General features: G+C 43.7%; 1 protein-coding gene across 1 annotated transcript in view; it reads left to right on the top strand.

The window, feature by feature from the left end:
* The window catches only part of GAB3 (GRB2 associated binding protein 3), a gene marked incomplete at its 3' end in the record, with an annotated part of 81,935 nt that extends 66,276 nt beyond the window's left edge, over positions 1-15,659 (top strand). The window contains exons 5-10 of the mRNA XM_080652941.1: positions 2,551-2,606; positions 3,081-3,300; positions 5,811-5,892; positions 6,826-6,928; positions 13,242-13,358; positions 15,543-15,659. Of these exons, the coding sequence (XP_080509067.1) occupies positions 2,551-2,606; positions 3,081-3,300; positions 5,811-5,892; positions 6,826-6,928; positions 13,242-13,358; positions 15,543-15,659 (695 nt within the window). The remainder of the gene's footprint in view (positions 1-2,550; positions 2,607-3,080; positions 3,301-5,810; positions 5,893-6,825; positions 6,929-13,241; positions 13,359-15,542) is intronic.
* Between the last annotated feature and the right edge of the window lie 268 nt (positions 15,660-15,927).

Below are 15,927 nucleotides of genomic sequence, written 5' to 3'. Positions count from 1 at the left end.
TTTTACAGATTACAAAATTGAGACACAGAGAGTGTAAGTACCTTATCCAGTGTCACACAGCTAATCAGTGGTGGGAGTAGAGATTTTAAACTATATAGTATGACTGCAGAGTAGCTTTTACCCCCGGTACTTCTGCAGCCTCGAAGACATAGAAGCGTACATACATACATATATGTGCATATATAATACACATTCTTTTTTTTTTTAAATATATTTTATTGATTTTTTACAGAGAGGAAGAGAGAGGGATAGAGAGTTAGAAACATCGATGAGAGAGAAACATCGATCAGCTGCCTCCTGCACGCCCCCCACTGGGGATGTGCCTGCAACCAAGGTACATGCCCTTGACCGGAATCAAACCTGGGACCTTTCAGTCCGCAGGCCGACGCTCTATCCACTGAGCCAAACCGGTTAGGGCTATAATACACATTCTTAATTCCATCAAGCTCCATCACATCTTTCGGAGATGGGAGTTATTCTCTCACTTTAAGATGATGTTGACTCTGGTTTATTTCTCAGAGACAGCCTGACCTTTGACATCTCCAATTTCTCGGGGGACACTTTGCTCTGGTCCGCATGTGCTAAAAGCACTTGCCTCACTTGCCACCAGCAGTCAGCATTGTTGGCCGTTCTCTCCTTCCTTAGGCTGGAAGGCCCTGCCCCTGACTTGCCTCATTACCCTGCGATTGCACCGTTGGAATGAGCCACTGCTCATCTTCCTGCTCTTTGAATATTGGGACTCTCTGGGTTTTACACTTAACATTTGCAACCTAGAGAATCTCATCTATTCTTATGGTTTTGGTTGACATCTTTAAACTGCTAATTCCCAAACATTATATCTCAAGAGAGTCGAAATTCATGCAAGGGGCTTGGCCCTCACAGCTCCAGGTTCATCCAGAAGGTCGTCTGGACGGTCATCTGGATAGTCATTCTGCTGTTCGGTCTAATTAGCATATTAGCTCTTTATTATATAGGATTAGAGTCTAGACCAGCCTTGGGCAAACTACGGCCCGCGGGCCGGATCGGGCTGTTCTATCCGGTTCTCTTGCTCTCCCCTCCGCTCCTTTACTTTGAATTTATATTAGTTCACACAAACACTCCATCCATGCTTTTGTTCCGGCCCTCCGGTCCAGTTTAAGAACCCATTGTGGCCCCCGAGTCAAAAAGTTTGCCCACCCCTGGTCTAGACCAAGAGTGGGGAATATCCGGCCTGAGGACTGTATAAGGCCCGAGAAATCCTTTGGTCTGGCCCTGCCAAGGCATTAGGGGTGAGTTAGTTAAATGTTTGACCAAATACAGCAGGCTCATTTTAAGTTGATAATTTTGTGTGGCCGTGAGTAATGTTATAAATATCCTAATGGCCCTTGGCAGGAAAAAGGTCCCCCATTCCTGGTCTAGACCCACGTATCTTGCTGCCTTATAGACATCCCCTCTTATTATTATTTTTTTTTACATAGTTACAAACATTTAAAATATATTTCTTTTTTTTTGTGTTGTTGTTTTTTCTTGTATATCTTTATTGACTTTAGAGAGGAAGGGAGAGGGAGAAAGCGATCGAACCTAAAATATATTTCTATTAAATAATGGTGATGGGTATAAGTTCAGGTTTTGTTCTTAATGTTCTTAGCACAATAAAAAGTCAGCAACTCCATGTTGATCACTAACTTTATTTTTTGATCTTTTAATTTTTTTAAAATTTTACTTCGTTTTAAACTTTACTTTTTTTATGGACATCTCTTTCAGTTCAACTAGTATTCTACATTTTTATGTCACACCCATCTGACAAGTTTCTAATTTGGTCTTAATTCAACTTTCCTCTCTCTCCATGCCTGTACCTGAGTAGCTGACTATTGCTGCACAAAATCACAGTCGCTGATTCATGGTCACAGATCTCAACCGAGCCCTCAGTGCTGCTGGGCAAATGCTGTCACTTCTCTGTTCACCCTACTCTCCTGATCAGCACCGGGGGTGTCTCACACCTTCTCCCCTCTCCTCAAACCTCCAGTTCTGTCTCCACCATCTCTAAGCTCAGAAAATTTATGTAATAAATACAAGCATTTGTTAATGACATGCCACATCTCTTCCTAACTCACAGAGACAACTAAAGCTATCATACACAAACTTCTTCCAAATCTGGTCTGATTTCCATCTGTTCTGACTGCCCAACTAGACTTGCTGTATAGAAACTGTTACGCTTCTCTGCCTCTTGGGAGCTGAGGCCAGGGTCCCAGAGTGCATAGGTTCTTGGACCCTAGTTGGTTCATTGACTGATTAATTGTTAAATATTTGTATTCATTTCAGAGAGGAAGGGAGAGGGAGAGAGAGAAAAACATCAATGATGAGAGAGAATCATCTATCGGCTGCCTCCTGCATGCTCCCCACTGGGGATCAAGCCTGCAACCCCGGGCATGTGTCCTGACTGGAAATCGAACCATGACCTCCTGGTTCGTAGGTCGATGCTCAACCACTGAGCCACACTGGCCCGGCCTGGACCCTAGTTTAAAGGGATGTTGTCCTGAATATCTCACCACCCCATCTTGTTTCTTACAGCTGATGTAGAAGGCCAATCCTTAAGACACCGAGACAAGCGGCTGAGTTTAAATTTGGTGAGTTTGGCCCTTTGAGTTCCTTTAAGCCCTTGAAGTCTTTATTTTTTTTTTTTTTGTTTTGTTTCATTTTATTTAGAAAGGCTAATCATAGCCATTTGTCAATATTTTCAGCTTTAAGGAAAATAGTTTCAAAAACATCAAAATGTCAATACACTCGAGTCACTGCTATTAAACAGTCTGAGCAGGCAGCAGATGCAGACTCTCTGAAGGCATCACTTTGTACTAAAAGCATTTGCATCCATTCATAACCGTCTGTCTTCCAGCATCAGATCTAGGAAAGTCATCACCTACCTCACACAATGAGTCCAGGAGCAGAGCTCGAGTAAGAGGCTCGTCTGACTTTCCTAAGGAAGTTCAGAGTTATTCTTGGATCACTGGCAACCGAAACCCTGTGCATAGATGAGGCTGCCCACCGGTCAGCAGTTTCCATGACTGTTCTGTGGTTTCCAACCTGTACCTGTTCTTTTGCAGCCGAGCAGGTTCTCCCCAATGTACCCCACAACATCAGCCAGTGCCGAGGACGGCTATGTGCCCATGGGCCCCCACATCGCCGCTGCTTGTCTCCGAACCCAGTGCAGCCCTGACGACTACATCCCCATGAGCTCAGGAAGCATCGCGAGCCCACTGCCCAAGCTACCTGCAGACCTGGAACCTCCTCCAGTGAACAGAGATCTCAAGCCTCAGAGGAAACGTAAGCCATTTGGCCGGGCCTGCTGTGTAGGAGAGGGGAGCAGCCATGGGGGGTTTCCTTCCTGACCCTCTCTGGGAAGGAAGCACTAGCAGGGTTCCTCAAACTTTTTAAACAGGGGGCCAGTTCACTGTCCCTCAGACCGTTGGAGGACCGGACTATAGTTTAAAAAAAAACAAAACTATGAACAAATTCCTATGTGCACTACGGGCCCAGGACGAGTCGGCTGCTAAGCAGGACAGACAGCGGCACCCGGCGGGCCGGATAAATGTCCTCGGTGGGCCGGATAAATGTCCTCGGTGGGCCGCATGTGGCCCGCGGGCCGTAGTTTGAGGACCCCTGCAGAGGAACCATCCTAGAGGACTGGCAAGTTTCAGAGTGTGGAGAAATGGCTGGAATTGAATGGGAAGGCCCGGGGAACCTTGCTGCCCCAGGTTACCATGATGAAAGGAGACAGCAGATTTACAGGTCCTGCGAATATAGCCTCCAAAGCCAAGTTCATTCCAGAGGCAAACGGCCCAGAAATAAATGATGGTGGATGGGAATGGGACCTACCTGGCGTCTCTTACTTAAAACAGCACCTGAATGTCTTCACAGTGCCCTCTTCCCACAAGGCAGCTGAGAATGGCCTTTGACACTAATTTCTTTTTTCTTTTTATTTTTAAAAATACATTTTATTGATTTTTTTACAGAGAGGAAGGGAGAGGGATAGAGAGTTAGAAACATCGATGAGAGAGAAACATCGATCAGCTGTCTCCTGCACACCCCCGACTGGGAATGTGCCCGCAACCAAGGTACATGCCCTTCATCGGAATCGAATCTGGGACCCTTCAGTCCGCAGGCCGATGCTCTATCCATTGAGCCAAACCGGTTAGGGCCACTAATTTCTTTTTTAAAAAATATGTTTTTATTGATTTGAGAGAGAGAGAGAGGGAAACACCAATGGGCTGCCTCCTATACGCCCTCTACTGGGGATTGAACCCGCAATGCGGGCATGTGCCCTGACCAGGAATCAAACTGGCAGCTTTTCTTCAGTGCATGGAGCGATTGATGCTCAACCAACTGAGCCTCACCAGCCAGGGCTGACACTAATTTCTGAATGTCAGACCTGATCATATGCAACTTACCATTCAGTGCCCTGTGCATGCCTATCAGCTGAGTTGCTTCAGGTGGCAGAAGACTTCGGCAGTGAGCAGTTTGGCTCCTGTGTGCACAGAGCTCCCTAAAGCCTCTGCATTGCTCCTAGGCAGCCTCTCTGGTCTGCTGAGCAGCATGGCCAGGCAGGGAGAAAGGGGAAGGGAGAAAGAGGAAAAGCAGGTCAAAGTCACTTTCTAATTTCATTCCACTGTCCACTGTCACCTGCCCAGTTAGGGCTATGTGATTCCCAGTAAATATTCGGTACCGTGACTGATCTCAGACCCTCACATCTGGTACATTCCCCCCTCTTTGCCCTTTGGGAAAACTACTCCTTCAGGCAGTCATGCCCAAAGCTGGTAACTAAATCCCTTACTCATGTCTGGTCCCTTCCAGTCTCACCCGTTCAATTTGAGTCAAATCACATTTACAGTGTGTAGAGTGCTATTTTGGGCACAGGGTGGGATGCAAAGATGAGGAAGCAAGGAGGGTTCTTCAGTCCGAGAGGAAAGAAGATATATAAAAAACATCTGGAAGGAGAAGAAGAATTATGAAGTCTGTACTAAATAGGAGAACAGACCCTGTCTTACGAGGTTCAGAGGAAATAACCATTCATTCTGGTCAGAAACTATTTAGCAGGGACCTGTAACTTTGAGGTAGATATTATCCTTTTGTTCGGTTAATTTTCTATAGCAATGCTGTCCAATAGAACTTGGTGTGGCTAGTGCAACTGAGAAACTGAATTTTAAATTTTATTTAATTTAAAAATATATATATTTTTATTGATTTCAGAGAGGAAGGGAAAGGGAGAGATAGAAACATCAATGATGAGAGAGAATCATTGATCAGCTGCCTCCTGCGCACCCCACTGGGGATTGAGCCCGCAACCCGGGCACGTGCACTGACTGGGAATCAAACCGTGACCTCCTGGTTCATAGCTCAGTGCTCAACCACTGAGCAACACCAGCCGAGCAGCAGGCTGATTTTTAAGTTGATAATTTTGTATGGCCCACGAATGATGTTATGAATATCCAAATGGCCCTTGGCAGAAAAAAAGGTTCCCCACCCCTGTGACTTAGAACCACGCCTGACATAGCATAATGAGTCCTTACTAAGTGTATATTGACTAAGTGTATGGCCTCATTGTTACCTCTAGCTGGTCATGTGACCATTTGCTCAGTAGTTGTCCTCTCTCTACTTCCAGTGAGGCAGGAAAGAGTAGGACAGTGAAATTCACACTCGTCATCGGTGTTTGCTTATTAGTCCATTTGCATTTGATGTGCTAGCTAAGTGCAATGTCAGAGTTTTATAGTCTTTAGATTCTGGCCTTGAACTCCTGAGAACTTACCCTCCTGGATATTGTGTGTGTTATCTTGTAGCACGGCCACCTCCGCTAGACCTGAGAAATCTCTCTACCATCCGGGAACATGCCTCTCTAACCAGGACCCACACTGTGCCTTGGTAAGTCTCTGATTGCTCAAAGGGGCCTCATTCAGCACAGACACTCCCAGTCTTGGTGTTAGACCTCTTCCATGAAATGTAGTTGAAGCACACTTGATGTAGCTTAAGCAAAAGAAGGGACGGGGTTCATGATCACAAGCCAGAAGTGATTGTAGGTCACGAAGGAAGGAATATAACAGCCTCTCAAGATGCTGGAATCAGGAACAGAATGCTGTCGGGAACCCAAGGAATCTCTCTCCATCTCTCACGTTTACTTCTCTCTTCACATTTGCTTGTTCCTCTTTCTTTGGAGAATTCTTCTTTGTTGCACAATCCTCATGGCCATAAATAGCTGTACTGTAGATCCGGACCTGATTTGCATGCTACAAGTCCGGTATCAGCAAAGATAGGCCCTTTTCTTTTTAAATATATTTTTTAATGATTTCAGAGAGGAAAGAGAGAAAAATGTCAATGATGAGAATCATTGATCGGTTGACTCCTGCACGCCCCACACTGGGGATCAAGCCTGCAACCTGGGCATGTGCCCTGACCGGGAATCGAACCGTGACCTCCTGGTTCATAGCTCGACGCTCAACCACTGAGACACACTGACTGGGCTCCTGGTTATTTTGAATGGAAACAAGAGAGCCCCAAAGGAGGAGTGGGTTTTTTTCTAAATGATCTGATGCCTTGGTCTGTTTCTAGAAAGCTCATGAGCTGTGTCACGAGGAGGGCCTGGAAAAAAAATAGCCTTTGAGAATTGGGAGTCATTTGCCCCAGAGTAGGACAGAAGCTGCTGGGCAGTCTCTACTGCTTTAAGAATTGCTTTGGCCGGAAGGAAGTTGTATCTGGAAGGGGAGGGCTGAAACCCCACAGGGGCCATGTCAGTTCCTGGCTGGCTTTCAGAGCAGCTGTAAGACATTGCTTTGACCTCATCTATATTTTTGTTCTTAGCAATCGGACCAGCTTTCTCTCTCCAGGAAGAAACGGTATTAATTCTGCAAGATTTTTTGCCAATTCTGTTTCCAGAGAAGAGGAAGAAAGCTACATCCAGATGGTAATCCTATATTTTTCATACTCTTCTTATTCTTCACTCCAATCTATAGTCTAAGAGTTCATTAGGAAGGAAACATATACTTCAGAAAGCCCCATACAATTTTAATACAGTCACTTGGTTGGAATAGGTTGCAGTGTTTTCTAGACTGCGAACAAATCGCTTGAAGGTGGTATTTTTCCCTGCGATATTTCGTTCCTTGTACCATTTTGAGGCCACCGTATTTCAAGAGTACCCAGGGTTTAGGCATGTGTCATGGGAAAATGGAAATGTCAGTCATTCTTTTCACCAGGGTTGTGATATCCTATTGGATCCCAATAGGTGTGTGGTTCCCTGGATATCCAGAATCTAAGCTGTGAAAACTCACACGTTGGATGGTTCCCTCCACCAGACCACAGGTGGCCCTGCCCTGGCTGCCCCTGAACCTTCCAAAGGATGAATCACTTAAGAGTCCCATTGAGTGGGGTTGCCCTGGGCTTTGCATGTGTCTTATTCTTCGGAGACTCCTGTTATAGGGGTCTTTCTGTAGATCTTGAGTGGATAGAGACCTGACATGTTTTTTTTAAAAATATATTTTATTTGAGAGAAGGAGAGAGAGAGAGAGAGAGAGAGAGAGAAATGTCAATGATGAGAGAGAATCATTGATCGGCTGCCTCCTGCACACCCCCCACTGGGGATCAAGCCCGCAACCCAGGCATGTGCCCTGACCAGGAATTGAACCATGACCTCCTGGTTCATAGGTTGATGCTCAACCACTGAGCCACGCCGGCTGGGCTAGAGACCTGACATTTCCGTCCTTTGATGAACCATTTATAGTTCTAGTCCTAACCCAGGGGTGGGCAAACTTTTTGACTTGAGGGCCACAATAGGTTCTTAAACTGGGCCGGAGGGCTGGAACAAAAGCATGGATGGAGTGTTTGTGTGAACTAATATAAATTCAAAGTAAAGGAGCGGAGGGGAGAGCAAGAGAACCCTCCGCTCTTTCGGCTCCGCGGGCCAGATAGAACAGCCGAACGGGCCAGATCCGGCCTGTGGGCTGTAGTTTGCCCACGGCTGTCCTAACCTCTCCCTCCTGTCCTCTCATATCCCTTCTATTCTCTTTAGCTTGGATTCTATTTGAGAGCATGGGTTTTAAAGAGAAGAAGGGGTTTTTAGCACTTCTGATAATTATCAGACCCTTTACCTGGAACTGTGCCCATTCCACAATTTAAAAAAGATTAACTGAAGAACTTAATATGCATAGACACAGACAATAGTGTGGGGAAGGCTTGGGGTGGGGTGGGGCCTGGGTGGTGGGGGAGAAGGGGGTGTGAAATAGGGGAATACCTGTAATACTGTCGACAATCAATAAATTTTAAAAATAAAATAAAGTAAAATGTAGGAACTCTAGAAATAATTCTCTAGAGAGAATCTCTGTTTGAACTATGAAATTTTGAAAAGGGATCTTGGACAGTGTTCAAGGCAATGTGACTTTATATACTTTTAAAATATGAGAGAGAGAGTGACTCATCAATGATAAGAGAGGATCATTGCTTGCCTGCCTCCTGCATGCCCCCTACTGGGGATGGAGCCCACAACCCACTTACGGGCCCCGACCAGGAATCAAACTGGGAATCGAACCGTGACCTCCTGATTCATAGTTCGATGCTCAACCACTGAGCCATGCCGGCCAGGCGCCCTATATACTTTTGAGAAGACAGTTCTGCCCGCCTATACATGAGGATAATAGGCAATTCGGAATCTGGAAACAGTGATCTCCAGTGAAGCAGTAATTAAAGGCTTTATTTTGCCTTTCTGTTTGATAAAAATTGCGCTGTAAGTGCACTTAACCATATGCAGATGGAAAGTGACTCATATACAAATGTGCTGTGATCTTCCCAATGTTTTTCACACTTAGTAATGGCCCTTGGGAAACTTGTAGAAGAAAACACTCTTATAAAGAAAGGATGCTGGACCAGCTGTGCTCTGTCTCCAGAGAACAGAAAAGGGAAGTGAATCTATAACAAAATAGAAGCAAGTGCATAGGCATTCCAGACACTAGCAGTTCATTTCTGATCTCTGAGTTTCTGAGAAAGACCAGTGAGCCCCTGGTAACCTCTATTCTACTTTCTGTCTTTGTAGATTTGCCTATTCTAGGTATCCTAATAGGAGAGGAATATGCTAATTATCCGTTACGCCTTGAGGTGTAACGACTGACCATGTAATGAATGGCCACGTAACGACCAGATAGATCATGGATCTGCAGGAGGATGGGGCAGCGAACTACAAGTGGGCGGCAGAGAGCTACAGGATAGGGCAGGGCAGCAAGCTATGAGGGGTGTGGGGAAGCTACAGGAGGGCGGGGCAGCAGGTGGAGAGCTACAGGAGGGCCGCAGCGACCTACTGGTGCACGGATTCGTGCACAGGGCTACTAGTCTCATATAAGTGGAATCATAACAATATTGTCCTTTTGTATCTGCCTTCTTTCATTTAGCATAGTATTTTCAAGACTCATCCCTATTGCAGCATGTATCAGAATTTCAGTTGTTAAGGCTAATAATCCATTGTATGTACACACCACTTATTATCTACCTATTTATCTGTTGGTAGACAATTGGGTTGTTTCTATCTGTTGGCTATTATGAATAATGCTGCTGTGAACATTGGTGTACAAGCATCTGTTTGGATCTCGGCTTTCGATTCTTTCAGATATATACCTAGAGGTGGAATTGCTGAGTCCCATGGTAATGTATGCATAATTTTTGAGGAACCACCAAACTGTTTTCCAGTGGCCAAACCATTTTATATTCCCAACAGCTATGCAAAATGGTTCCAATTTCTCTACACCCTCACCAACACTTGGTATTCCCATTTTTTTGTTTGTTGGTTTTGTATAATGGCCATCCTAATGTGTGTGAAGTATCTCATTGTGGTTTTCATTTGCATTTCCCTAATTACTACTGATGTTAAGCACATTTCCATGTGCTTATATCTTCTTTGGAGAAATGTCTAATTGAGCTCACTGGTCTTCATTTTTTTGTTGTTAATCTTCACCCAAGGATATGTTTATTGATTTTGAGAGAGGAGGGGAGAGAGAGGGAGAAAGAGGAGGACAAGAGGAGAGAGGAACATAGCATCAGCTGGTTGCCTCATATGGGACCGAACCCACAACCTAGGTTTGTGCCCTGACTGGGGATCGAACCCACGACCTTTTGGTGTATGGGATGACACTGCAACTAACTGAGCCACACTAGCCAAGGCTCCTTTGCCCATTTTTGAACTGGGTTGTTTGTTTTTGTTTTTGAGAGCTGTACAAGGTTTTTAAAAAATATATTATGGATATTAACCTCTTATCAGATATTTTACAAATATTTTCCCCCATTTCTGTGGGATGTCTTTTCACTCTCTTGATAGTGTCCTTATATGCACAAAAGTTTTTAATCTTGAAGTCAAATTTATTTTTTTCTCTTTTTGCCTGTGGTTTCTTATGTTGTAGCCAATAAATCATTGCCAAATCCAATGCCATGACGTTTTCCTTTATGTTTTCTTCTAACTTTTATAGTTCTAGCTCTTATGTTGAGGTCTTTGATCCATTTTGAGTTAATTTGTGTGTGTGTGAAACAATACTTCATCCATCCAACCAAAGTGACAATTAAAAGATTTTTAAAATTAAACCTTCGCTTTTCACTGGGATGATTTTATAGCATCTTCTTCTTCTTGCCAGTTTGGAAACTGCCAGAAAATATTTTCTTAATTGCAAAAGGAGACAATCTGTGTTCCACTGTCTAATTCATAACATGTAATGCATTCATTATTAGGATACTGCATGGAGGTTGAAAAGGACCATATTATTTGGAAAGCCTAGGGGATGGTAGGCAAGGAGGGAGAGGATGTGTTTTCAAACAAAACTCAACACAAGTCCTCAGAAGAAATATTTAACTAGAATTTGTACAGAAAAAGTCTACTTGTCTTGATAGACTAGCCTGCCCCTGTAATAAAACCTCCCAAAGTAAAAAAAAAAAGATTTTCAAAGGCAAAAATACAGAAAGCTACATAGTTGTAAAGTTTTTTTTTTAATAGAAAAGACTAATTTTTCTTAAGTATTCAGAGAAACCTGATAATGACAAAACATAGAATCCTTTTCTAGGCAGGTTACATTAAAGGTAAAGTAAAACCTTTGTTTACAATTAATAAGAAATTGAGTTAATTTTTGTATATTATCTAATGTTAGGGTGCAACTTTCATCCTTTTGCATGTGGATATCCAGTTTTCCCAGCGTTATTTGTTTGAAAGACTGCCCTTTCCCCGCTGGTCTTGGCACCTTCCTTGAAAACTAATTAACCATATGTGTGAAGGTTATTCTAGACTCTTTATTCTATTCCATTCATATATATGTCTGTCCTTATCCCAGTATGACAGTTTTGATTACTACAGCTTTATAGCAAGTTTTTTTTTTAAAAAAATTAGGAAACGTCAGTCCTTTAATTTTACTCTTCCTTCTCAACATTGACTGGGCTCCTTGATATTCCATGTGAATTTTAGGATGGATTTTTCTATATTTTGCACAAATGCCATTGAGATTTTGATAGAGAATGCTTTGAACCTATGGGTTGCTTTGGCTAATGTTGTAATCTTAATCATTAAACCTTCCTATCCTCCAATCCATGAATATAGGGTGTCTTTCCATTTATTTATGTGTGCTCAACTTCCTTTCCGCAATGTTTTGTAGTTTTCAGTGTATAAGTCTGTCCCATTGGCTAAATTTATTCCTAAATATTTTATTCTTTTTGATGCTATTGTAAATTAAGTGCTTTTCTTAATTTCCTTTTCAGATTGCTCATTGTTAGTGTATAGAAATGCATTCAAATTTAGGGTGAATCCTGGCTGAGTTTATTATTATTTTGAGTGGAATCTTGAGAGTTTTCTATATATAAGACCATGTTATCCGCAAACAGGTTACTTTGCTTCTTCTTTCCCAGTTCGGATGCCTTTCATTTCTTTTTCTTGCCTACTTGCTTTCCAATACTTCGTTGGATAGAAATTTTTCTGCAGGTGCACGAATGCTCATGGCACCATTGCTTATAACTGGAAGCAACTCAAATGTCATTGGTAGTGAAACAGTTAAGTCATGCAATGGAATCATCTATTCCAATGAAAATGAACAAAATAGGGCTACTGCATCGACATGGGTGAATGCAAAGTATGTAATATGAAGCCAAAATGGAAGCCACCAAAAATACATACCATATGGTTCTATTGATAGAAGTTCAAAACAGGCAAAACTACCAGTAAATAATGTGTGACTTAAGGATAGTACTTAAACACTCACAAAACCATATTTAAAAAGAAATGGAGTGGGGAAACACCAAATTCAAGAGAGTGCTTACCCTTAGGGGGGAGAGAAGGAGGTGTAAGGGGGAATAGGCACTTCATGGCTATTGGTAATATTCCATTTGTGAAGCTGGTGGTAAGTCCATGGGTGAGTGTTACATCCATGTTATCATTGTGTCGTATAAAGTATCTTTAAGTGCAATTGGGGTGACTTCACTAGAGCTTTAGTAAGTGTGGTTGATCTTTTCAGGATTTAATCTCTAAGGTATCATGGGCCCATCAGATCCATAAAACAAATTCTGCTTGGGGGAAGATTCTGGCTGTTTTTTAAAATTTATTTTTTATTGATTTCAGAGAGGGAGGGAGAGGGAGAGAGAGAGAGAAACATCAATGATGAGAGAGAATCATTGATCGGCTGCCTCCTGCACGCCCCCTACTGGGAATCGAGCCTACAACCTGGGCTTATGCTCTGACTGGGAATCGAACCATGACCTCCTGGTTCATTGGTTGATGCTCAAACCACTTAGCCACACTGGCTGGGCCTGGCCAACTATTTTTTGTTTCTTTTTTTTAATTGATTTTTTACAGAGAGGAAGGGAGAGGGATAGAGAGTTAGAAACATCGATGAGAAACATCAATCAGCTGCCTCCAGCACACCTCCTACTGGGGATGTGCCTGCAACCAAGGTTCATGCCCTTGACCGGAATCGAACCTGGGACCCTTCAGTCCGCATGCCAACGCTCTATCCACTCAGCCAAACCGGTTAGGGCTGGCCAACTGTTTTCATGGTGAATAAAGGGATAGCTTCATGTGAAGACTGGATTGGCTATTTTTTATTTCAAATGCCTCCTGTCACTCTAACATGCAGGATGAGCTGCACAGGGCTCATCAGACTAGTCTGTTATGATCTGACGGCAGCTGCTCAAGTGAAGACACGACTCACCCTCCTTCCCTTGGGCAGCCTGGCCAGACATTGTTAACCTGAGTCTGTGATGTTGGTTCCTAGGAGGAACACCGAACAGGCAACTCCCTGAGCGGTGGTTCTGTGATGTGGACAAAGAAATTCAGCCTGGATTACTTAGCCCTGGACTTCAATTCAGCGTCACCAGCTCCTGTACAGCAGGTAGGAAGGACTTTATGTCTGAGAATTACCAGATTTCATTTCTATTCAGATTTTTCTGATGATTCAACCATGCATGTTCTCTTTGAAAAGTCTTAAGCATACAGACATGTACAGTGAAGAATATTAAAACCTGATTCTGCCTTTTAGAAATCCTGCTGTATTTCCTCTAGGTTATGTTCTTTGGATGTATAGGCAGATATATATATTGATTTCAGAGAGGGAGAGAGGGATAGAAATATCAATGATGAAAGAGAATAATTGATTGGCTGCCTCCTGCACGCCCCCTACTGGGGATCCAGCCCGCAACTCAGGCATGTGCCCTTGACTTGAATTGAACCTGGGACCCTTCAGTCTGCAGGCTGACACTCTATGTCCGTGGTCGGCAAACTGCGGCTCGTGAGCCACATGCGGCTCTTTGGCCCCTTGAGTGTGGCTCTTCCACAAAATACCACGGCCTGGGCGTGTCTATTTTGAAGAAGTGGCGTTAGAAGAAGTTCTAAGTTTAAAAAATTTGGCTCAAAAGAAATTTCAATCGTTGTACTGTTGATATTTGGCTCTGTTGACTAATGAGTTTGCCGACCACTGCTGTATGTACTGAGCCAAACCAGCTAGTGCTAGGCAGACCTGGTTTTATTGCACTTCACTTTATTGTGCTTCACAGATGTGTTTTAGACAAGGCCTTTCACCAGCAAAACGATTACAACCCGCTTTATGGCGACACTTTCTTGCAGTGTTTTGGAATTGAACCTGCAATATCTTCAAGGTCGGCCTATATACATACACACGTTTGTAGTATTCGTACCCTTTAAAATTGGGACCATAAAGCTTACGGAAAAAAATTCTCTGGCAGAGATGAGGGTGAGGGAGAGGGCACTTCAGGCATCAGAAAGGCCTGCTTAGAAAAGGAGTCATGGTCTAGTGTGGCTAGGCTGGGGATTGGTGACAGGAGGTCTCAGTTGGAATTGGAATCCCTCAGTAAAGGGCCTCAAAGGCCAGGTTGGACAGTTTCAACTCTTTTGGGTAGTATTCTAGTCTGTAATGAGGGGATCAGAATAACACCTGCGTTGATATCTGTGGTGAGGATTAAATGAATAAGTACATGTAAGCAACATGTAAGAAGCCATTAATTAGTGTTGCCCATGAACTAGTGTTGCCCGTGTAACTAGTGTAAGCCATGGAATGAATGAATGGTAAGCAGTGGACAACAGCTGAATATTTTCAATCAAAGGGTGGTCATAATCTACACTGTGCCTAACAGTATATTGTTTGATGAGAAAAGCAACCTGCCAAGCAGGATATACGGTATGATGTGTGTGTGTGTGTGTGTGTGTAGGTGTGTAGGTGTGTAGAAAACAAAAGTCTGGAAGACTTCCCTTTCCTTTTGCGGGATGAACTCCCCCATTTCTCCTTTACCTCTAATTTCATTCCAAAAACCTGAACTGATATTCCAGAAAAGCTGGTCAGAAAGGTGAGACCAATAAGTAAAAAAGATGCATTAGTCCGTTTTGGTGGGCTGTTCAGTCAAGACAAACATCCCCCAAATCTCAGTGTCTTGCAACAGAAAAGGCTTTTTCGGTTGTTGCTACTGGGACAATCCACTACTAGTATTCTGAGTCATCTTCAATCCAGGGCCCAGGCAGAAGGAGCAACTCTAGCTGAGGCAAGCTGATCTCCTGGCAGGGGAAAAGGAGAGACTGCAGAATCACAGGATGCCTCTTTTCCCTAGCAGGGGTGGGGAACCTTTTTTCTGCCAGGCACCATTTAGATATAACACCATTCTCGGGCCATACAAAATTATCACCTTGAAAATGAGCCTGCTATATTTGTTCAAACATTTAATTAACTCACTCCTAATGCCTTGGCAGGGCCAGACCAAATGATTTCTTGGGCCTTATATGGCCCACGGGCCGGACGTTCCCCACCCCTGCTCTATAGGATCGGCACATGTAACTTGCACTCACATTACATTAGTCAAAGCAAGTCAGATGGCTAGAGCAAAGTTGAAGGGAGCAGAGGTGAAGAGCTATTCATATGCATACACAAAATATAATAACGCTTCTGCAGAGAATGACCCAGAAAGAAGGGGCAGCAAATACTTAACCCTGTAATATTCCGTGGAAGGACTGACCTTTTCCCGAATTTTTATTGAATGTAACGAAAACCTTTTTGTTTCTCCCCCTTCAGAAACTTCTCCTTTCAGAAGAGCAAAGAGTAGACTATGTCCAGGTGGATGAGCAGAAGACGCAAGCTCTCCAGAACACAAAGCAGGAGTGGACCGACGAGAGGCAATCGAAAGTGTAAGCGCTGTGGGCTTGGACCTGTGTGACACAGGGAAGCGTGGGGCTGGCTTTGAGTGTTTTCACTACAATCACACCGATGTTCAACACAGGTCAAGATGCAGAGAGAATGTGTAATGTCCGTGGGCTTGGCAAGAACCTGTGGGAGAGAGGATCTGTTTGTGTACATTCGACGGGGAGAAGAAGGAAGCAGCGTCCTCCCAGAGGGGGCTGTGATGGAGTCCAGCCCCTCTACACACCACCACCTGTCGCAGAAGTTTCCTCCTCTGGCC

Source organism: Plecotus auritus (genome assembly GCF_963455305.1).
Source record: "Plecotus auritus genome assembly, chromosome: X".
In the NCBI taxonomy this organism is placed as follows: Eukaryota; Metazoa; Chordata; class Mammalia; order Chiroptera; family Vespertilionidae; genus Plecotus; species Plecotus auritus.
The sequence above is the reverse complement of the archived record's forward strand: the minus strand, read 5'-3'. Positions and strand labels throughout refer to the sequence as shown.